The sequence below is a fragment of the Bos taurus genome, chromosome 3, assembly GCF_002263795.3.
Source record: "Bos taurus isolate L1 Dominette 01449 registration number 42190680 breed Hereford chromosome 3, ARS-UCD2.0, whole genome shotgun sequence".
NCBI lineage: Eukaryota > Metazoa > Chordata > Mammalia > Artiodactyla > Bovidae > Bos > Bos taurus.
Window position 1 is genome coordinate 103,676,819 of NC_037330.1, and position 24,513 is coordinate 103,701,331.

The following is a 24,513-nucleotide window of genomic DNA, read 5'->3' on the forward strand; positions in this document are numbered from 1 at the left end:
TTTCAGATGCTGCTGCTAAGTCACTTCAGCTGTGTCCAACCCTGTGCAACCCCATGGATGGCAGCCCACCAGGCTCCCATCCCAGGGGTTCTCCAGGCAAGAATACTAGAGTGGGTTGCCATTTCCTTCTCCAATGCATGAAAGCGAAAAGTGAAAGTGAAGTCGCTCAGTCGTGTCTGACTCTTAGTGACCCCATGGACTGCAGCCTACCAGGCTCCTCCATCCATGGGATTTTCCAGGCAAGAGTCCTGGAGTGGGGTGCCATTGCCTTCTCCATCTCAGATGCTAGCCAAGGGCTAACCTGACAAACAGGAGTTTCTAAGGACAGCAGGGTCAAGTCTTCTATTTTAACTATTTTCTGTGCAGGATGGATATACATTTTGTTTATCCACTCACCAATGATAGATGTTTAAGTTGTTTCTATGTTTTGGCTAGTACTGTAGATAATAGTGCTTTGAACATTCACATACAACTTTTTTTTAAATGTATTTTATTGAAGTATAGTTGACTTATAATGTTGTGTTAATTTCTCATACAAGCTTTTTAGTGGACATATATCTTCATTTCTCCTGGGTAACATGATAATTTTACACTTAACACCTTGAGAAAATGCCAAATTGTTTTCCAAAGTGTCTGCACCATTTTATATTCCCATCAACAATGTTCCAATTTCTTCACATCCTTGCCAACACTTGACATTATCTTTTTTATTATAGCCATTTTAGTGGGTGTGGAATGGGATCTCATTGTAGATTTAATTTGCACTTCCCTAGTGATCAATGATTTTGAGCATCTCTTCATGTGCTTTTTGGCCATTCACATGCCTTCTCTAAAGAAATGTCTACTCAAGTTGTTCATTTTAAAGTTGGACTGTCTTTTTATAATAACATAAAAGAATGCTGCTGCTGCTGCTGCTGCTAAGTAGCTTCAATCATGTCCGACTCTGTGCGACCCCATAGACGGCAGCCCACCAGGCTTCATTGTCCCTGGGATTCTCCAGGCAAGAACACTGGAGTGGGTTGCCATTGCCTTTTCCAACATAAAAGAATATATATAAGTAAGAATTCTTCATATAGTCTGGATATGAGTTCTGCATCAAACACATGATTTGCAAACATTTCTCTCAGTCCACGGTTTGTCTTTTTACTTTCCTATTGGTATCTTTTGAAGTACAGAAATTTTAATTTCAATTAAGTACAATTTATTAGGCTTTATTTTATCACTTTTGCTTTTGGTTATATCTAACATATAATTGCCTATGCCCAGATCATAAAAATTCACTCTATGTTTTTTTCTAAACATTTATAGTTTTAACTCTTGCATTTAGCTCTGTGGTCCATTTTGAGTTAATATTTGTGTAGGCAAAGCCCTGCCCATCAGAGCAAGACCCAGATTCCCCTCCAGCCAGTCACTCCATTCAGGAAGCTTCCACAAGCCTCTTATCCTTATCCATCAGAGGGCGGACAGAATGGAAGCCACAGTTACAGAAAACTAACCAAACTGATCACTTGGATCACAGCCTTGTCTAACTCAATGAAACTATGAGCCATGCTATATGTAGGGCCACCCAAGACGGACAGGTCATGGTGGAGACTTCTGACAAAATGTGGTCCACGGAGAAAGGAATGGCAAAACACTTCAATATTCTCGCTTTGAGAACCCCGTGAACAGTATGAAAAGGCAAAATGATATGATACTGAAAGATGAACTCCCCAGGTCAGTAGGTGACCAATATGCTACTGGAGAAGAATGGAGAAATAACTCCAGAAAGAATGAAGAGACAGAGCCAAAGCGAAAACACCACCCAGCTGTGGATGTGACTGGTGATGGAAGAAAAGTCTGATGCTGTAAAGAGCAATATTGCATAGGAACCTGGAATGTTAGGTCCATGAATCAAGGTAAATTGGAAGTGGTCAAACAGGAGATGGCAAGAGTGAACATCGACATTTTAGGAATCAGTGAACTAAAATGGACTGGAATGGGTGAATTTAATTCAGATGACCATTATATCTACTACTTTGGGCAAGAATCCCTTAGAAGAAATGGAGTAGCCCTCATAGTCAACCAAAGAGTCCGAAATGCAGTACTTGGGTACAACCTCAAAAATGACAGAATAATCTCTGTTCATTTCCAAGGCAAACCATTCAGTATCCCAGCAATCCAAGTCTATGTTCCAACCACAAATGCCAAAGAAGCTGAACGGTTCTATGAAGACGTTCTAAAATTAACACCAAAAAAGATGTCCTTTTCATCATAGGGGACTGGAATGCAAAAGTAGGAAGTCAAGAGATCAGATCAGATCAGATCAGTCGCTCAGTCGTGTCTGACTCTTTGCAACCCCAGCACGCCAGGCCTCCCTGTCCCTCACCAGCTCCCGGAGTTCACTCAGACTCACGTCCATCGAGTCAGTGATGCCATCCAGCCATCTCATCCTCTGTCGTCCCCTTCTCCTCTTGCACCCAATCCCTCCCAGCATCAGAGTCTTTTCCAATGAGTCAACTCTTTGCGTGAGGTGGCCAAAGTACTGGAGTTTCAGCTTTAGCATCATTCCTTCCAAAGAAATCCCAGGGCTGATCTCCTTCAGAATGGACTGGTCGGATCTCCTTGCAGTCCAAGGGACTCTCAAGAGTCTTCTCCAACACCACAGTTCAAAAGCATCAATTCTTTGGCGCTCAGCCTTCTTCACAGTCCAACTCTCACATCCATACATGACCACAGGAAAAACCATAGCCTTGACTAGATGAACCTTTGTTGGCAAAGTAATTCTCTGCTTTTGAATATGCTATCTAGGTTGGTCATAACTTTCCTTCCAAGCAGTAAGCGCCTTTTAATTTCATGGCTGAAATCACCATCTGCAGTGATTTTGGAGCCCAGAAAAATAAAGTCTGACACTGTTTCCACTGTTTCCCCATCTATTTCCCATGAAGTGATGGAACCAGATGCCATGATCTTCGTTTTCTGAATGTTGAGCTTTAAGCCAACTTTTTCACTCTCCACTTTCACCTTCATCAAGAGGCTTTTTAGTTCCTCTTCACTTTCTGCCATAATGGTGGTGTCATCTGCATATCTGAGGGTATTGATATTTCTCCCGGCAATCTTGATTCCAGCTTGGGCTTCTTCCAGTCCAGCGTTTCTCATGATGTACTCTGCATATAAGTTAAATAAACAGGGTGACAATATACAGCCTTGACGTACTCCTTTTCCTATTTGGAACCAGTCTGTTGTTCCATGTCCAGTTCTAACTGTTGCTTCCTGACCTGCATACAGATTTCTCAAGCGGCAGATCAGGTGGTCTGGTATTCCCATCTCTTTCAGAATTTTCCACAGTTTATTGTGGAAAGTCAAGAGATACCTGGAGTAAAACAGGCAAGTTTGGCCTTGGAGTACAGAATAAAGCAGGGCAAAGGCTAACAGTTTTGCCAAGAGAATGCAGTGGTCATAGCAAACCAAACACCCTCTTCCAGCAACACAAGAGAGACTATACATGGACATCACCAGATGGTCAATACCGAAATCAGATTGATTCTATTCACTGCAGCCAAAGATGGAGAAAATCTATACAGTCAGCAAAAACAAGACCAGGGACTGTGGCTCAGATCATGTACTCCTTATTGGAAATTTCAGACTTAAATTGAAGAAAGTAGGGAAAACCACTGGACAATTCAGGTATGACTTAAATCAAATCCCTTATGATTAAACAGTGGAAGAGACAAATAGATTCAAGGGATTAGATCTGATAGATAGAGGGCCCGAAGAACTATGGACAGAGGTTTGTAACATTGTATAGGAGATGGTGATCAAAACCATCCCCAGGAAAAAGCAAAGCCAAAAGGCAAGATGGTTGTCTGAGGATGCCTTACAAATAGCTGAGAAAAGAGAAGTGAAAGGTAAGAGAGAAAAGGAAAGATATACCCATCTGAATGCAGAGTTCCAAACAATAGCAAGGAGAGATAAGAAAGCCTTCCTAAGTGATCAATGCAAAGATATACAGGAAAACAATAGAAATGGGAAAGACTACAGACCTCTTCAAGGAAATTAGAGATACCAAGGGAACATTTCATGCAAAGATGGGCACGATGAAGGACAGAATGCTATGGACCTAACAAGAGCAGAAGATATTAAAAAGAGGTGGCAAGAATACACAGAAGAACTATACAAAAAATATCTTCATGACCCAGATAACCACTATGGTGTGATCACTCACCTAGAGCCAGACATCCTGGAATGTGAAGTCAAGTGGGCCTTAGGAAGCATGACTATAAACAAAGCTAGTGGAGGTGATGGAATTCCAGCAGAGCTATTTCAAATCCTGAAAGATGATGCTGTGAAAGTGCTGCACTCAATATGCCAGCAAATTTGGAAAACTCAGCAGTGGCCATAGGACTGGAAAAGGTCAGTTTTCATTCCAATTCTAAAGAAAGGCAATGCCATAGAATGTTCAAACTACCACACAATTGCACTCATATCACATCCTAGCAAAGTAATGCTCAAAATTCTCCAAGCTAGGCTTCAATAGTACATGAACTGAGAACTTCCAGATGTTCAAGCTGGATTGAGGAAAGGCAGAGGAACCAGAGATCAAACTGCCAACATCTGCTTGATCACAGAAAAAGCAAGGTAATTTCTGAAAACATCTACTTCTGCTTCATTGACTATGCTAAAGCCTTTGACTATGTGGATCACATTAAAATGCAGAAAATTCTTAAACAGCTGGGAATACCAAACCACCTTACCTGCCTCTGAGAAACCTGTATGCGGGTCAAGAAGCAACAGTTAGAACTAAATATGGAACAATGGACTGGTTCCGAATTGGGAAAGGAGTATGTCAAAGACATATATTGGCACTCTGCTTATTTAACTTATATGCAGAGGACATAATGTGAAATGCCTGGCTGGATGAAGCACAAGCTGGAATTAAGATTGCCGGGAGAAATATCAATAACCTCAGATATGCAGATAATACCACCCTCATGGAAGAAAGCGAAGAGGAACTAAAGAGCCTCTTGTTGGAGGTGAAAGAGGAGAGTGAAAAAGTTGGCTTAAAACTCAACATTCAAAAAACAAAGATCATGGTATGTGGCCCCATCACTTCATGGCAAGAAGTTGGGGCAACAATGGAAACAGTAACAAACATTATTTTCTTGGGCTCCAAAATCACTGCAGATGGTGACTGCAGCCATGAAATTAAAAGACGCTTGCTCCTTGGAAGAAAAACTATGACAAACCTAGACAGTGTGTATTAAAAAGCAGAGACACTACTTTGACGACAAAGGTCCATCTAGTCAAAATATGGTTTTTCCAGTAGTCCTATATGGATGTGAGAGCTGGACTATAAAGAAAGCTGAGTGCCGAAGAATTGATGCTTTTGAACTGTGGTGTTGGAGAAGACTCTTGAGAGTCCCTTGGACTGCAAGGAGATCCAACCAGTCCATTCTAAATGAAATCAGTCCTGAATACTCATAGGAAGGACTGATGCTGAGGTTGAAACTCCAATACTCTGATGCAAAGAACTGACTCATTGGAAAAGACCCTAATGCTGGGAAAGATTGAAGGTGGGAGGAGAAGGGGATGACAGAGGATGAGACGGTTGGATGGCATCACCGACTCAATGGACATGAGTTTGAGTAGGCTCCGGGAGTTGGTGATGGACAGGGAGGCCTGGCATGCTGCAGTCCATGGGGTCACAAAGAATCGGACATGACTGAGCAATTGAACCAAACTGAATTGATACCTAAGTAAGCAACAACAACAATCATATGAAAGGATTTTCAACAATGTTAACTGTCAGGGAAATGTTAAGTAAAGCCACAGTTAAATACTACTACATAACTCACCAGAAAAGGTAAAATTAGTAAGACTGACAATACCAAGCACTGACAGAGAATGTGAAGTAATTAACAACTCATACACAACTGAGCAGAGCTTAAATTAGTACAACTATTTGGAAGACAACATGGCAGTAATTTACCAACACAGAACAAATCCTTAACCATCTGATCTAATAATTCTACTGAGGTATATCATGATCAGAAATGTATAGATAAAGACAAGAATACTTAGAGCAGCACTGTTCATAAGAGACCAACTGGAAACAACATAAATGTCTATCAACAGTAGAAGGGATAAATAAAATAAGTGGAGTATGTTTATTCAATGAAACACTAGAGTACAAACAGCAAAAGTGAACAAAGTACTGTTACATGGAACAATACGGATGAATCTCACAAATACAATATTGAACAAAAGAAACAAGCTAAAGAATGTATACTCCCTGCAGTTAAAACGCAGAAATAGCCTTAAAAGTTAGGACTAGTCATGACTTTGCGGGAGGAGAGAGTAAGTAGACATAGGGAGAAGAGACAGGGCTTCTGGAGCACTGGAAATTTCTTGCACTGGGTGGTGTATTGGAGTTGTACACCTCTTGGTAGTTATGATATGCTTTGACAAAAACTTCTGGACACTGTAGAAAATGAGACTATATATCAGACTTTTATGTGTTTATCTTAGATTTTTTTCTCAGTGTACTTGTGTCTTACCCTTAGCAGGACCATTACATTTACAACATGGTCAGAGACGTTCACCGTCAGTACAGCTTACCGAGTTTGCGCTGTACCTTCTCCTTCCCTCGCAGTTCATCAGTGAGCCTTCGGATCTCTTCGTGGGCCACCTCTAACTGCAGTGCTATGTCCTCCAAATCTCTCTCTCTGCAGTTTTGTGGTGTTTTATCTTTTTCTGGATCTTCATTATGGGACTGAAATAAAACTGCTGTTAGTAGTACACCGAAAAGTAAATATACTCAGGATATTGCCCTGTGTTTGAGAGCCAATAAAGAAGAGTAGATTATTTATGTGCATTTCTTTTATTAGGTTGAACCATATAAAATTGGTGATATTTTATTGTTTTTATACAATTTCACCTTCGAACCCAAAATACTTAAGAGATTATGGATATATAATTATTTCAAAAACTAGAAATTTAATCATAAAAATAATCTTTGGCAAAAAAGAGGGAAAATAGTCCTCATTTATATGGTAATTAAATACAGCTTGTAAAATGCCTTTACATTAAATTTTATTTCATTTCAAAGTTGGAACAATTAGGGCTCAATTCATGTTTAGAGCTCCTTTCCTACAACTATTTTTAAAGCATTTTAAAAGCTAAGTAAGAAATTCAATCTTAATTATATTTTGCTTTTGATCCCCAAGATATGTATTTCATATAAGATTATAATTTCATTATACAAATTTTCCTAAAAAGTAAGAAAACAACCAAACATTAATACCATCCACATAACAAAACTACTTCAGCTTACTGGTGTAGTTCCTTGCAGGATTTTTCATTTACATACATTTTTAACATAGTCATAATCTCAATCTATGTACACATTTCTGTCTGACTTTTTCATTTAACATTATACAAGGAATATTTTTTTATATTGCTGTATAGATTTTGTAATGATAATTTTTAGAGGCTATATAATGTTCCAGTGAGTGCAACATAATTTATGTAATCATTTCAACACTTTGGTAGTTTTCCATTTTTGCTATTGAAAATAATACCATGGTTTCATCCACATATATTTATCTTGGGTTTTTCCCCATTGTTAAATTCTCTATATATACTTTATTCACTAGATTTAACTCTTAATAACATTTCCCTAGATCAAAAATAATTTCCACAAAGAGAATTACTTATACTTAAAATAATGTGCAACACATTTTAAAGGACCTCCCCGCAAAAAGAAGCTTCAAATATATTTGGAAAGAAGTGTGTACTGTCCCAAGGTGATTTTTCAAAGGACATAACACATATTGATTGCTTACATTTTGATACATTCAATAAAAATCAGCTATTGTGTTAAATAATTTATTTTTTCTTCCCAAATTTCTATGATGTGTTCATAATACTCTTATGCACAAGTGATATCTTTTACAGCATGGATTTATACATTTTAATGTATTCAAACAAAATACTTCCAAGGTAAAAGCTAACTTGTAATTACCTATTATTATTAAGCAAAAGATAGTAAATTTTTTCTTACCTCATTCAGACTTTTTTTAGACTGATGCACAGGTTCTTGATGTCTCTGATGTTCCTTTTGCAGAGGCTGGTGGGTTTGTTCAAGTTTCTCCTAAATGAGGTAAATGAATATTATATCAATTGGCTTCATGAACAAAAGGTGAGGTAAGGTGAAGTTGCTCAGTCATGTCCAGCTCTTTGCGACCCCACGGACTGTAGCCTACCAGGCTCTTCCATCCATGGGATTTTCCAGGCAAGAGTACTGGAGTGGGTTGCCATTTCCTTCTCCAGAGGATCTTCCCGACCCAGGGATCGAACCCAGGTCTCCCGCATTGTAGGCAGACGCTTTACCGTCTGAACCACCAGGGAAGTTTTAAAATGTCATTTAAATTTAAAAAAATATAATCAAGTAGAGAAAGAGGGAGCACAATCCAGTCAATTTTATGAGGCTAGACCATGCATTCTCAGTGAGATAATACTGCCCCCACGGGAGTTCAGACTGATTCCTAAGCGGGGAAATCTTACCCTTTTAAGTACAAAGTACAGATGTCTATGGTACATATATAGAATTACTTTATATCAGTACCATCAAGATTTCATGGGACAGTGATAGAAAAAATTATTTAAAAAGTCTCATTATAGAAGCAATAATGAAAAAATAGGCTGGCTAACACTGCCTAGATGGATCTTGATATTAAAACCTGACAAAGGTAACACAAAAAGAAAAATCACAGGGCCACCTCACTCATAAACATAGATGCAAAAATTTAAAGAAAAGTTTATCAAACTGAATCTATACCATTTAGAAAGGATAACATATCATGAAGGAGTTGGATTTATCCCAGGAATACAAGATAGGTTTAACATTATAAAATTTAATCAATGAAATTCTCACATTAACAGGTAAAAGTTCTAAATGACTTCATCATTTCAATAGCTATAGAAAAAACTCAACATTTTCTAAACTCAACATTAATTCCTAATAGAAGCTCTGAACAAATCAGGAATAAAAGAGAACTTTCTTAACTCAATAAAGTCTATCTTAAAAAAAAAGCAACTTTTTTTTTTTTTACAGAATATAGGTTTATTTATAGAATCTTACAAATTTAAAACATTTACAGTCCACATAACTTATTTTCTTTTCTAATATACCTCAAACTCCTGACTTATTTTAAAAAAATACTGTGATGGAATTGTAGAACTGTAAAAGAAAATATGAATAATACAAATCTAACCTCTCTCTTTTGCAAAAATCAGACAACTTTTTGAAAAAACAGCAACTCTTAATCAAACATCATACTAGTGAATAGCTGAATACTTTCTCTCTGATATTACTAACAAGACAAGTATCTGCTATTCAAGATAATACTAAAGATCCAAGTCAGTATAGTAAGTAAAGAAATTTAAAGGAATAAAGATGGGAAAGGAAGAAACGAAAGTATCATTATTCTCAGATATGACTATAAGGGGGAAAAAGTACAAAATCTTCAAATAAATTATTAAAATGAATGGGAAATTTCAGCAATATTGCTAAAATAGTCAATATATAAAAATAATTATACTTTTAATACTAGCAATAGATAATTAGAAAATTAAATTCTCAAAAAACATACAGCATTCACTACTAACAGCATCCAAAAATATGAAGTAACTAGCAATAAATGTAACAAAAAATGTGCAAGATTTTGTGAAAAAAGTGATAAAACTTTACTTATATACATTAAAAAGCAAATGGAGAGATAGTCTATGATCACAGATAACATCAGTATTTTACGATAGCCAATTCCTCTCCAATAGACTTACAGAGTCAATGCAACCAAAAATCAAAACCCCAGAAGGAAAGAATTTCTTAAACAGGACAGAAAAACACTAACTATAAAACAGATGATTGATAAATTGAACAATCTTAAATTTAAGAACTTCTGTTCATTAAAAGACACTTTTAAGAATATTAAAAGGACAAGTCACAGAGTAGGGAAAAAGCATTTGTGACACACACAATCAATAAAAAGACTTGAAACCAGAACATAGACAATACATGTAAATAACAAGACAGACAACTCAATTTTTTAATGGACAAGAGACCTGAATAAACACTAACAAAATAGGAAATTCAAGTGACAAATAATTACACTAAATTCACTTGTAATCAGGGAAATGCTAATTAAAACCAATATGGGATATCATTATGCACCCAGTAGTTTAGCAAAAATTTAAAAGTCTGAAGACTTCAGGGGTTGATGAGAAGCAAAGGCATTCTCACACAATACTAGTGCCAGAATAAACTGGTACCACTACTTTAAGAAGAAAGTTTGACATTATCTAGTAAAGCTGAAGATCCACATACTCTATAATTTCCTAAATCTACTCTTAGCTGTATACCCTATATAAATGAATGCACACACAAAAGAATGTTCACAGCAGCATAACTGATAAAATATGTTCAAAATAGACAATAAATTGGAAATAACCCAAATTAGCATAGAGTGGATAGTCTCGTGCTGTATATTCACATGATGGAATAATATATAGCAATGACAAGCTGACTAAAAATAAATAATATAAACATAATGTTTTCCCAAAAAGCACTTCCCAAAGTTGATTCCCTGTATATAATATTCAAAAATAGACAAAAACTACTATAGACAAATAGTATTTTGACTATAAATAGACAAAACTACTATATATATTATTTAGGGATGCACATCTTTGTGGAGAGAAAGGGGTTGTGATCAGATAAGAAAGGTTCTAGGCAGTTGGCCAGCAATTCGTGAACCGTGAACTTCCAGATATTCAGATATGCAGATGACACCACCCTTATGGCAGAAAGTGCTGCTGCTGCTAAGTCACATCAGCCGTGTCCGACTCTGTGTGACTCCATAGACAACAGCCCACCAGGCTCCTGGGATTCTCTAGGCAAGAACACTGGAGTGGGTTGCCATTTCCTTCTCCAATGCATGAAAGTGAAAAGTGAAAGTGAAGTCACTCAGTCGTGTCCGACTCTTCGCGACCCCATGGACTACAGCCTACAAGGCTCCTCTGTCCATGGGCTTTTCCAGGCAAGAGTACTGGAGTGGGGTGCCATCACCTTCTCCAATGGCAGAAAGTGAAGAGGAACTAAAAAGCCTCTTGATGAAAGTGAAAGAGGAGAGTGAAAAAATTGGCTTAAAGCTCAACATTCAGAAAACAAAGATCATGGCATCTGGTCCCATCACTTCATGGGAAATAAATGGGGAAACAGTGGAAACAGTGTCAGACTTTCTTTTTTTGGGCTCCAAGATCACTGCAGATGGTGATTGCAGCCATGAAATTAAAAGACGCTTACTCCTTGGAAGGAAAGTTATGACCAAGCTAGATAGCATATTCAAAAGCAGATATTACTTTGCTAACAAAGGTCCGTATAGCCAAGGCTATGGTTTTTCCAGTGGTCATGTATGGATGTGAGAGTTGGACTGTGAGGAAAGCTGAGTGCCAAAGAACTGATGCTTTTGAACTGTGGTGTTGGAGAAGACTCTTGAGAGTCCCTTGGACTGCAAGGAGATCCAACCAGTCCATCCTAAAGGAGATCAGTCCTGGGTGTTCTTTGGAAGGACTGATGCTAAAGATGAAACTCCAATACTTTGGCCACCTCATGAGAAGAGTTGACTCATTGGAAAAGACCCTGATGCTGGGAGGGATTGGGGGCAGGAGGAGAAGGGGACGATTGAGGATAAGGTGGTTGGATGGCATCACCGACTCAATGGACATGAGTTTTGGTGAACTGCGGGAGTTGGTAATGGACAGGGAGGCCTGGCATGCTGCAATTCATGGGGTCGCAAAGAGTCGGACACGACTGAGCGACTAAACTGAACTGAACTGAGGCAGTTGGCAATGTTGTATTCCTAACAGGACCAGTGGTTACATAGGTGTTTATTCAGTAACTATTTGTCAAACTGTATTTTTAAAGTGTTATCTTTTTTCTGCACATATTCTGTCATATTCCACAGTAAAATATTAAAAAAAAAAACTTTGATTATTCCTGTCATTAAAAGTCATCTCTTGGTCCTCTGCCCCATGCAACAATAAAGTGGTTAAACAAATTCTGATACATCCATTTAAAGGATCAGTTCAGTTCAGTTCAGTCGCTCATTCATGTCCGACTCTGCAACCCCATGAATTGCAGCACGCCAGGCCTCCCTATCCATCACCAACTCACGGAGTTCACTCAAACTCATGTCCAGCAAGTCAGTGATCCCATACAGCCATCTCATCCTTTGTTGTCCCCTTCTCCTCCTGTCCCCAATCCCTCCCAGCATCAGAGTCTTATCCAATGAGTCAACTCTTCGCATGAGGTGGCCAAAGTACTGGAGTTTCATCTTTAGCATCAGTCCTTCCAAAGAACACCCAGGACTGATCTCCTTTAGGATGGACTGGTTGGATCTCTTTGCAGTCCAAGGGACTCTCAAGAGTCTTCTCCAACACCACAGTTCAAAAGCATCAATTCTTCGGCGCTCAGCTTTGTTCACAGTCCAACTCTCCCATCCATACATGACCACTGGAAAAACCATAGCCTTGATGAGACAGGCCTTTGTTGGCAAAGTAATGTCTCTGCTTTTGAATATGCCATCTAGGTTGGTCATAACTTTCCTTCCAAGGAGTAAGCAACTTTTAATTTCCTGGCTGCAATCACCATCTGCAGTGATTTTGGAGCCCAAAAAAAGAAAGTCTGACACTGTTTCCACTGTTTCTCCATGTATTTCCCATGAAGTGATGGGACCAGATGCCATGATCTTAGTTTTCTGAATTTTGAGCTTTAAGCCATTTAAAGGATATATGTTATCAAAAAGACAAAGGAAAATCTCTACATGCTATTACAGAAACTGAAAACAATAGGCATAATGGAATATAATTTGAATTTTAAGAGAATGGAAATTTTTTTGGAAAGATAGATTAAAAAATTGTTGGCAGTGGTTGCTTAGCAGTATGGAACTGAGGATTTGAGGTGAGAAGATAACTCATTTTTCATTCTATTTTATAGTGCTTGAATCCTTTTTTACTATGTGCCTATATTAAGTTAAAAAGCCAATAAAAAAATAAAAACTAATGTTAAATAAAATGTAGTTCATATGTAGATCAGGCCTTGCAAAACTTCTTGGGGTTTCAAGTCATCATATGTGGTCCCATTTTGGTAGGTATGATTCTCTCATCTACTTTATGCACAGGTTAGTTCAACATTGAAAGTGAAGTCACTCAGTCGTATCCAACTCTTTGTGATCCCATGAACTGTAGCCTACCAGGCTCCTCCATCCATGGGATTTTCCAGGCAAGAGTACTGGAGTGGGTTGCCATTTCCTTCTCTAACATTAGTGTATGTAAAATATAACTAGGGAGGCAATGAAATTTTTACAGGCTACAGTTCATAATAATAAGATCTTTGCAAAAATTTTTTTTAAAGTTTTTTAAAGGTATAATCAATATACAACAAACTGAACATATTTACAGTGTACAATTTTTTGTTACATGTATACATTCATGAAACCAACACCACAATCAAGATAATGAAAATATCCACCACAGGCAAAAGTTTCATATGCTTCCTTAAATTTATTCTTTCCCAACACTGTCCTCAGACAACCACTGATGTGTTTCTGTTATTATATACCAGTTTGCATTTCCTACTGCTTTAAACAAATGGAACCATAGACTATGTACTCTTTTTGGTCTGGCTTATTTCACTCAGATAATTGAGATATATCTGTTTTGTATTTTTTCTTTTTTATTATAAAGTAATATTCCATTCTATAGGTCTATACATTTACCTGCTGATGAACATTTGAGTTGATTATACAATGAAGGCTGCCGTGACATGTGTAAGTCTTTACACGGCCACATGCTTTCATTTCTCTTGGTATATTCCTAGAAGTGGAATGTAACAGTTGCATGTTTAATTTTTTAAGGCAATGTTAAGTAATTTTCAAAGTGGTAGTATCATTTTATATTCACATCAGTAGAATATGAGGATTACAGTTGCTTCACATTGTCAACAATACTTGATATGGTTAGTCTTTAATTCTGGGCATTCATTGATATTGATAAATTGACAGTGGTGACTCACTGTGATTTTTGTGTTTTCCTAATAGTAAATGAATTTAAGCATTATTTCATGTGCTTATTTACTATTTGTATATCTTCTCTGGTGCAGTTGCTTTTAAATTTTTTGCCCATTTTTCAGTTGGGTTGTATGTGTTATTATTATTGAATTATAAGAGTTATTTATATATTTAGATAGAAAGATTTTGTTGGACACATTTTTAAAAAAAAATTATCTCCCAGTCTGTGCCTTCCTCTTTTATTTCTGTCTTTTGAAGAGCGACATTCTGAATTTTGATAAAATCCAATTTCATACCCTGTGCTCTTCCTGTCTGATAAAAATCTTTCCAAACCCAAGGTCACTAAAATTTTCTTCTGTAGATTTTATCTCCTACATGATCTATGAACCGTCTTAATTCTTGTATATGGATAGGATAAAGGTATTATAAAGCCTTAAATTTCATGTGTTACCTTCACACCCTTGTACCTCACAGTGCACCAAAAGCCTATGCATGAATTCCCCTGCTTTTGCCAGATATACCCCCATCTGACAGGAAAGATTCCCGACCCAGCTAATTCCCCTATCAGCCAGAACAGCTATAGTCTACCTGGCCCTCAGCCATTTAACGACTGTCATTCCGCTGCCAACCCATGAAATTTTTTAAACAAGCCAGTCATACCCTCCCACAGGAACAAAGGGGCACCTCTCCTACTGTTACCACAAACTCTGTCTCCCACGGGTCCTGTGAGTTCACTCCGTTCCTGAATACAGCCCCCTGTGGCCTTGCCTGACAGGCAGTGTCCTCCACTGGGCTGTAAGTCTTTGTGATTAACTATGAACCACATCTCTGTCCAAAGCTGGGTGTCATGTGTTTGACTATCTCATAGTATTTAGGGTAGGGATTCCCTCCTTTACCAGTGGGGAAGGGGACTCAGTAGAGTTGAGGGAGTTTTTTCTGTTTGTTTTTTGCTTATGCCTATCCAATTGTTCCAGCACTGTTTGTGGGAAAGCACATCTTTTCCCCATTAAATTACCTTCCCGTTTGTTTTGAAAATCAATTTACCCTACAGGTGTGGGTCTTTATTTTGTTCCATTGATCTATATATCTACCTTTACACCAATACCACACATTCTTGATTACTACAGCTTTATGGTAAGTCTTGAAAGCGGGAAGAGTGTATCTTCCAACTTGTTCTTCTTTTTCAAAGTTGTTTGGGCTATTCTAGTTCCTTTGCCTTCCTTATCCATTTTAGAATCAGCTTGTCAATTTCTACAAAAAAGTGACTCTACTGATTACTTTATGCTCAGGCAAATGACAACATTAGCTTAAACAAAATATAAATCAGAATGTGACAGAAATGTTATGAATTACATTTTATAATAACAAAATCCTTCATAGTATCTGTTTTAATTCTTTCTGTCCATGAGTTGTAAAACTATGACTTAGTAGTGATCTAAGTAAACTATGATCTTAGCTTTAAAATCATCTAAGACTTCACCTTCAATTTGTTTTATAGATTCCATCTCCTTCATAACTCCTTAGTTCATCTTCCCTTCTTCATTTACACTTTGAGTCTTGTTTTTGGTTCTCATTCTTTAATTAATTATTATTTAACATCTCCTGAAACCCCAGCTTCCAATCTGGCCCCTTTCCAATCCATCTCTCCACGATGGCCAGAGTGATTTTTCTAAAACACGAATCAGATCATGCTGTGCATGTGTGCATGTCACTCTTCTCTTAAAATCATTTAGTGACTCGCCAGACCTTTTACAGCAGTCAGTTATTAATCAATTTGAAATATTTTTATGCCTCTAGTATGCTCCAGGAACACTGCTGGGTGCTGAGTCCAAACTCTCTAGCTTAGCATATGAGTCTCACCATGAAGTGGTTTCTGAAAATATCCCCGGGTGTGTTTCTCAGCATTGCCTCACATGAACCAGTATGTGTTATACACTGTCTCCTCTGCCAGAAATGCCTTTCCCTTCTTCTTCATCCAGCTCACACCTACTCAGCTTTCAAAATGCTACTCAATACCACCTCTTCTGGAAGCCTTTTCTATCCATCCTGACTGAGCCTCTCCCCCAGGTTCTCCTAGCCTTCTGTGCCTCAGTTTACTAAAGAACTTTCCACACTGAATTATAACTACTAGTTTATTTCTTTCCTTCATTAGCTTCATTTATTTCTTTCATTTTTCTTTCCTTTCAAGTCCAAGATCATGTTTAATTTGACCTTGTTCCTACATCTACTAGCACAAAGCCTGGCACACAGGAGGTTCTCAATAACAACAATTCTAATTAACATGTGGGGTTTCATTCTAGAGCTATACATATATTAAGCAATTTCATTTCGTTTTCATGATCATCTTGTGGAGTAGGTGAGTTGCTTCCAGATTTTACAGACTATGACACTGAGGCTCACAAAAATTAAGTAAGTTATTCAAGGACATACTGCTCAGAAGGGGCAGAGCAGGTCCATTCAAACCTAAAGTCTATATTCTTAAGCACTATCAAAATTGGCTTCCTGATATTTTAATGTATGAAAGGTTAAATAAACACACGCATTTTTCAACTAGCCTGCTTCTTATTCAATTCTGTAGTCAATTTTGGAATACCTGGGGAAAGTCTTTCTTCAGGTTATGGCTCAGACATCTTTGTGGTTCTGGCTTGGGGTTCCCAAGTTCCAGTTTCCTCAAGAGTATACTTCTTTCCATGATTAAGTGTGTGATCTGTTCACATGGGCTGCTCAGAGCCACTGTAGACAAGCCTTCTTGATACATTTCAACCTCCTTTGTTTGCATTTCTGTTAGAAACAAATAACAGAAACAATACTGTTACAAGAAATGCAGGCAAATAACTAAAAAGTAGTGGGAAAAGGTTCTCAAAAGCAGTAGATATTCTTCAATTCAGTTCAGTCACTCAGTTGTTTCAGACTCTTTGCGACCCCATGGACTGCAGCAGGCCAGGCTTCCCTGTCCATTACCAACTCCCGGAGCTTGCTCAAACTCATGTCCATTGAGTCGGTGATACCATCCAACCATCTCATCCTCTGTTGTCCCCTTCTCCTCCTACCTTCAATCTTTCCCAGCATCAGGGTCTTCTTCATGAATCAGTTCTTTGTATCAGGTGGCCAAAGTATTGGAGTTTCAGCTTCAGCATCAGTCCTTCCGAAGAATATTCAGGACTGATTTCCTTTAGGATTGACTGGTTGGATCTCCTTGCAGTACAAGGGACTCTCAAGAGTCTTCTCCAACACCATAATTCAAAAGCATCAATTCTTTGGCACTCAGCTTTATTTATAGTCCAACTCTCATATCCATATGTGACTACTAATATCTCTGCCTTTTAATATGCTGTCTAGGTTGGTATTCTAGATATTCTTACTACCTGTGTAAGTTTAAAATTGTCCTTACATCATCCTAAAGGAGATCAGTCCTGGGTGTTCATTGGAAGGACTGATGTTGAAGCTCAAACTCCAATACTTTGGCCACCTGATGCCAAGAGCTGACTCACTGGAAAAGACCCTGATGCTGGCAAAGATTGAGGGCAGGAGGAGAAGGGGACAACAGAGGATGAGATGGTTGGATGGCATCACTGACTCAATGGACATGGGTTTTGGTGAACTGTGGGAGTTGGTGATGGACAGGGAGGCCTGGTGTGCTGTGGTTCATGGGTCGCAAAGAGTCGGACACGACTGAGCGACTGAACTGAACTGAACTGAACTTTTAAAGTGTACTGTTGTTTCAGCTAGTGTTTGCTAATGTGGCAGGCATTATACTAAGCATTTGAGATAAATTTATCTTATTTAATCCAGTGAGGTAGGAGTCATATTATCACTTTTAAGAGATGAGGGCTCAGGCACTAAGAAACTTGTCCACAGTCACTCAGCTAATCCTGCCAAAATTTTTGATGATTTCAATTTTCAGGTAAATGATTATATTCCAGGAGCCTGTCCTTTCAGTTCCTTTACCAGCTAACTTCCAGAAATCTAGTCCTCTATCCCATCTCAGTCACCTACTCCGTAGTAATACCCTAGACCCTGACATTAGCCTGTATAGTTTCTATAGCCTCTCCCTAGCCTCAGTTTCAAACATTCTATTCTCCAGTCATCCCTCCCAACCCTTTGTACTAGGAGCTCAATTTCAACAATTTTTGACCATACTGGAAACCAGCATCCATTGACTATGAAGACTTTTCAGCGTTCCTTATTCCATCCCTATTCTCATTTCTTCTCTTACCCAGCTTAGATTCTACAGCCCATCATTACAATCACTCCCCTGAAAATATTCACAATTCTCTTGCCTCCTTTCCTTCCATTATACTTGGTGACAAAACTTCAACTTGTTTAAGGCCAACACTTCACCAGTGCACTCCAGAAGCTGAATGTAGGTAAAGAAAACTACACAGACAGTGCTGATTGGTTTCATTTCAGACTCACGACTATCAACCAACCTCGAGTAGGCCCCTACTGCTGCTCAGCAATCCTCCTGCATTCCCCTGCTTGTCTTTCTCTCTCATTTTTTAGAGACCTAGACAATTATTTCATCTTTCTCTCTCATCAAATCTCTAATACCTCCTTACCATCCTCACTCTCAGCTGAATAACTGACTTCTTATTTCACTGAGAAAAGAGAAGTACTCTGAAAAGAACTTCCACGAGCTCCCCTTACCAAATCTGCCAGCTCTCTGGTACTCTTCCTTCTTGTGAGATTAAACAAGCCACCCTTGTTCCTAAGGCCAGCCCCTCCCCTTGTGCACTGGATCTCATTCCTTCTCCTCTCAAAAAAACAAGCTCCTGAGGTTGACTCTTATCTCTGCTGTCTCATGGAGCTTTCATCTTAGAGACATGGTATAATATCTCCCATTAAAAACAGCAGTGATAGGGACGTCCCTAATGGTCCAGTGGTTAGGACTCCATGCTTCCATGCAGGGGGCGTGGGTTCGATCCCTGGGTGGGAAACAGAGATCTTGCATGCTGCACACAGCATGGCTGAAAAATTAAAAAACAGAAAGTTAAAAAAAAAAAGTGATGAAAACCACAAAAACTTTGCTTCACACTCATGTCGCCCTCCAGCTCCTCCACCATTTCTTCATTCCTCTTTGCTGTACAACTTCAAGAAAGGATCAACCATAGCCATGTCCCCTCCCTCTCCTACCATTCTTTCCTGAATTCACTCATTGGCTTTTGTATCCACTGCTCCACAGAAACAGCTCTCCTCAAAATCACAGTGAGCTCCATGTGTCCAGATCCAGCGGTCAATCTCCTGTCCTCATTCCATATATCCTATTAATGGTATTTGGCCCAATTGCTCATTTCCTTTTCTGAAAACACCTTCCTCATTTCTCTCCTTGGGCACCACACTCTGCTAGTTTCCTCTTAGCTTTCATGCCACTCCTTCTCAGACTCCTTTGCTGACTTCTTACCTTTCTAACCTCTGAACACTGGAACACACCAGTGCCCAGCTCTGAAACTTCTTCTTTTTACTCCCTAGGGTATCTCCTACCATCCTAAGGCTTTAAGTATCTGCTATATCTGATGACTCCCAAATTTACATCTCTAGTTCATAATGCATTCCAGACATAAACAAAATTGCCTGTTTGACTTTTCCACTCAGATGTTTAATATTCACATCCAAATGCAGATGTCCAAGAGCAAACTCTCTACTGTCTTCCCTAAATAGGACCACCCACATCTACCCCATCTGAGTAGTTAGGATCTCTAGTATTCCAACTGCTCAGGCCAAAGAGCTTGGGGTCACCAGTAATTTCTCTCTTTTTCTCCCACCCAACATGAAATCTGTGACCTTGGTATGTGCTGTGCTGTGCTTAGTTGCCTGTCAGGCTTCTCTGTTCATGGGAATTCTCCAGGCAAGAATACTGGAGTGGGTTGCCATTTCCTTCTCCAGGGGATCTTCCCAACCCAGGGATTGAACCCAGGTCTCCTGCATTGCAGGCACATTCTTTACCAACTGAGCTACAAGGGAAACCCCAAAGGAAGACCTTGGTATAGGGTTCCAAAAAACCCATTATCAAATCATGTTTGCTCCACCTTCAAAAGACATCCTTTAATCACAGACGCATTTCTGATGTGATTGACATATGTGTTCCTAAAATAAACAAGCAGATCTGTATTTCACAAAAATGCTCACTAAAAATAATGTAGCTTATGGAAAAATGTTGGCTTGGAGCACTCAAAACTTTTATCATTGCATAATTAATGCTATAAAAAAACACTGAGAATCCTAATTATATTGGTTCATTAAAGAGATGTGTCAAATTCCTAAAACAATTAAGGGAATACTATAGCAAATATAAGTAAACAATGTAAAGAAATAGAGGAAAATAGAATGGGAAAGATTAGAGACCTCTTCAATAAAACTAGAGATACCTAGGGAACATTTCATGCAAACATAGGCACAATAAAGGACAAAAATGGTATGGACTTAACAGAAACAGAAGATATTAAGAGGAGGTGGCAAGAATACACAAAAGAACTATACAAAGGTCTTAATGACCCGATAACCACGATGGTGTGATCACTCACCTAGAGCCAGACATTCTGGAATCTGAAGTCAAGTGGGCCTTAGGAAGCACTACTACAGACAAAGCTAGTGGTGGTGATAGAATGCCAAACGAGCTGTTTCCAATCCTAAAAAATGATGCTGTTAGGGTGTTGCACTCAATATGCCAGCAAATTTGGAAAACTCAGCAGTGGTCAAAGGAATGGAAAAGGTCAGTTTTCATTCCAATCCCAAAGAAAGGCAATGTCAAAGAATGTTCAAACTACTGCAAAATTGCACTCATTTCACATGCTAGCAAGGTAATGCTCAAAATCCTTCAAGCTAGGCTTCAACAGTACATGAACCAAGAACTTCCAGATGTACAATCTGGATTGAGGAAAGGCAGAGGAACCAGAGATCAAATTGCCAACATCTGTTGGATCATAGAAAAAGCAAGAGAATTCCAGAAAAACATCTACTTCTGCTTCATTGACTATGCTAAAGCCTCTGACTTGGTGGATCACAACAAACTGTGGAAAGTTCTTAAACAGATGGGAATACCAAACCACCTTACCTGTCTCTGAAAAACCTGTATGCAGGTCAAGAAGCAACAGTTAGAACTGGACATAGAACAATGGACTGGTTACAAATTGGGAAAGGAGTACGTCAAAGATGTATATTGGCACCCTGCTTATTTAACTTATATGCAGAGTACATAATGTGAAATGCTTGGCTGGATGAAGCACAACCTGGAATCAAGATTGTCAGGAGAAATATCAATAATCTCAGATATGCAGATGACACCACCCTAATGGCAAAAGTAAAGAGGAACTAAAGAGCCTCTTGATGAAGGTGAGAGAGGAGAGTGAAAAAGCTGGCTTAAAACTCAATATTCAAAATACTAAGATCATGGCACCTGGTCCCATCACTTCATAGCAGATTGATGGGGAAACAGTGGCAGACTTTATTTTCCTGGGCTGCAAAATCACTGCAGATGGTGATTGTAGCCATGAAATTATAAGGCGCTTGCTCCTTGGAAGAAAAACTATGACAAACCTAGACATTATATTAAAAAGCAGACACATCACTTTGTCAACAAGGGCATAGCCAAAACTATGGTTTTTCTAGTAGTCATGTACAGATGTGAAAGTTGGATCATAAACAAGGCTGAGTGCCAAAGAACTGATTTTTTTGAACTGTGGTGCCAGAGAAGACTCTTGAGAGTCCCTTGGACAGCAAGAAGATCAAACCAGTCAATCCTAAAGGAAATCAATCCTGAATATTCATTGGAAGGACTGATGCTGAAGCTGAAGTTCCAATGCTTTAGCCACTTGATGTGAAGAGTCAATTCAGTGGAAAAGACCCTGATGCTAGGAAAGACTGAAGGCAGGAGGAGAAGAGGGTGACAGAGGATGAAATGGTTGGATGGCATCATTGACTCAGTGGCTATGAGTTTGAGCAAACTCCAGGAGACATTGAAGGACAGGGAAGTCTGGCGGGCTGCAGTCCATGGGGTAGTAAAGAGTTGGACATGACTGAACAACTGAACCACATAACAAGTATAGGGAATTCCCAGGGGGCACTAGTGGTAAAGAATCCGCCTGCCAATGCAGGAGTCATGGGTTCTACCCCTGGGTTGGGAAGATCCCCTAGAGTAGGAAATGGCTTCCCACTTCAGTATTCTTGCCTGGAAAATTTCATGGATAGAGGAGCCCGACAGCTGGAGTCTGTAGAATAGCAAAGAGTCAGACTACAACTGAGCACACATACACATATACAGAGCAAATATAGGACTCTGTCTTCTTTTTAAAAATCAGGTTTGCTGTAAAGATGAGATAAAGAAAGAGCTGAGCCTGCAGGGTAAAATAAAGGCAAAACGCAAAGGATTAGGAATATCTTTGCAATAAGCACTTTCAAGGCAAAATATGTGGCCAAAGAGCCCAGAAGAGCAAAGTGGGATGAATAGGCTTTAGGTATAAACTACATGGCTTGTTGGTGAACCCAAATCATTAATATCCTGGGGGAATACAAATCATTAATATGCTGGGGAAAATGATACGTGAACTTCCACATATAACTCCCACGGTAGTGACATTACTCCCCTATTTCCCAATCCTTCATGAGCTAATTAATTTATGCTAGTAACAGGCCACAGAGGAGCTTTTGCTTCTTACAGCAAGGCAGATTAGAGCCTTTAACAACCTTGCAGCTGAGAAAAACTAAAAATGTCAGGAAAAATTTAAAATTCCTAAAATGCAATCAGAATATGAACACAACTAGAATGCAAGCTTTTGAGCCAGCAGAATAAAACTAAGTTATCCAATGGAAAACAAAAAAGGGGAGAAAAATTGAAACTAGAGTAAAGTACAAATGAATTACATCTTACGATTAGCTCAATTCACTCTGCACCTGAGATTTAAAATACAGAAAACTGTCCATCATGGACCCTTGTGAAAGAAAGTTCTAAAATGAAAAACTGGGAAATGATTCCAAATAGGATATCTGAAATGAAAGAAAAATGCTAAGCAAAGAAAATAATAAATGTGTGGTAAATATAAATATTTACTGGCGTAAAATGACCCCATGGCATGCTGCAGTCCATGGGTCACAAAGAATAGGACACGACTCAGTGACTGAACTGAACTGAAATCTAAATAAACACTGACTATCATAATAAAAGCTAACTTATGGAGTTAAAAAAAAATACAATATTTTAAAGGGGTCCTGTCTGTATCTTCCTTTGTAGCTTTGGAGTACTTAATAAACATTTCCTGAGCCCTTAACATGCTAGGTACTTTACAAGGTTGGAGGTGTCGAGAACACAGAAACCAGGGAGACTAGGACGTGACCTCTGCCCCGGAAGAGCTGACACAGGTCATGATGACCTAGTGCAGTAAGTGGTGTAACTGACATTAAAGAAAATAAGCATCCTGCACTCTCTCACACACATTTCAGAATATTTCAGAATACATACCTTAAAGAGAGAGGCAGAAAATAAACCTGAAGCATTACAAATACTTTTCTTGAGGTGGAGGGTATGTAGTAATTTTTTTCCTTCTTTCTATTTTTATACATTTTCCAAATTTTCTATAATTGTCAAACTCTACTTATTAAAGAAAAAATTTACATTTTTTAACAAAAGGAAAAATTACCTGGTTTGAGTTGGAGCTCTTTAAACTCATGTCTAGGCTGTTTGTTTTCCTTTTCATAACTATGAGAAAATGCTTCTTTTTCCTCTGGTAAGTCACAGACATGGTTTGCATAGTTTTCCACCTAAGAAGAAAATAATACATTTTCTTACCAGACTATTAAGTGAAAGAGTCATTAAGAGATCACCATACTATTAATGTTTATAATCTGAGAAATAAAAGAAAACTCAACTTTGCTTAAGCGTGGCCTCAGTATTTGATGTCTCTCCCTAAACTTCCTGTTGTTACATTATCAGACACTGTTTCCCCACAGATAGGATGACACATCACTACAAATTTCTGGGAAAATCACAATTTCTGATTTTTTTTCCATGAACAACTCACGTTTCAAATTAAGTCTCCTTAACTATGGTTTAGGAAATACTGTCATGATACTCAGGAACAGAGAAATAGCTACACAATAATTATTTATACTCTTAAGCAAAACTCATGATTACGATGTCTGAAATTTTTTTCATTCATAATAATTGCTTATCTTAATTAACTATTAATTTAAATTAAAATTGGGTTAAAAAATGATGAAATGTTAATAGGAGCTTTATTAAAATAAACTATTGGGTATTCTTTAAAAATAGTTTCTGATTAATAGGGCAGCTTCACAAAAGGTACTTCTGTGTGGCTAATAATAATAGACTGAAAGCAAACTACATGCTCCAGGTACTCTGTTCAAGGACATCAAATACCGAGTTTTCACCACAATCCTATGACACTGTTATCTT

The 24,513-nt window shown here is 38.4% G+C and overlaps 1 protein-coding gene across 2 annotated transcripts in view; it reads right to left on the bottom strand.

The window, feature by feature from the left end:
• The window catches only part of CCDC30 (coiled-coil domain containing 30), a 135,585-nt gene that overhangs the window by 108,303 nt on the left and 2,769 nt on the right, over window positions 1-24,513 (bottom strand). For both annotated transcript variants that reach the window (XM_059885175.1, XM_059885174.1), the window contains exons 2-5: window positions 23,738-23,858; window positions 16,702-16,889; window positions 8,042-8,131; window positions 6,598-6,751 (exon numbers count right to left, since the gene is read on the bottom strand). In XM_059885175.1, the coding sequence (XP_059741158.1) occupies window positions 6,598-6,751; window positions 8,042-8,131; window positions 16,702-16,889; window positions 23,738-23,858 (553 nt within the window). The remainder of the gene's footprint in view (window positions 1-6,597; window positions 6,752-8,041; window positions 8,132-16,701; window positions 16,890-23,737; window positions 23,859-24,513) is intronic.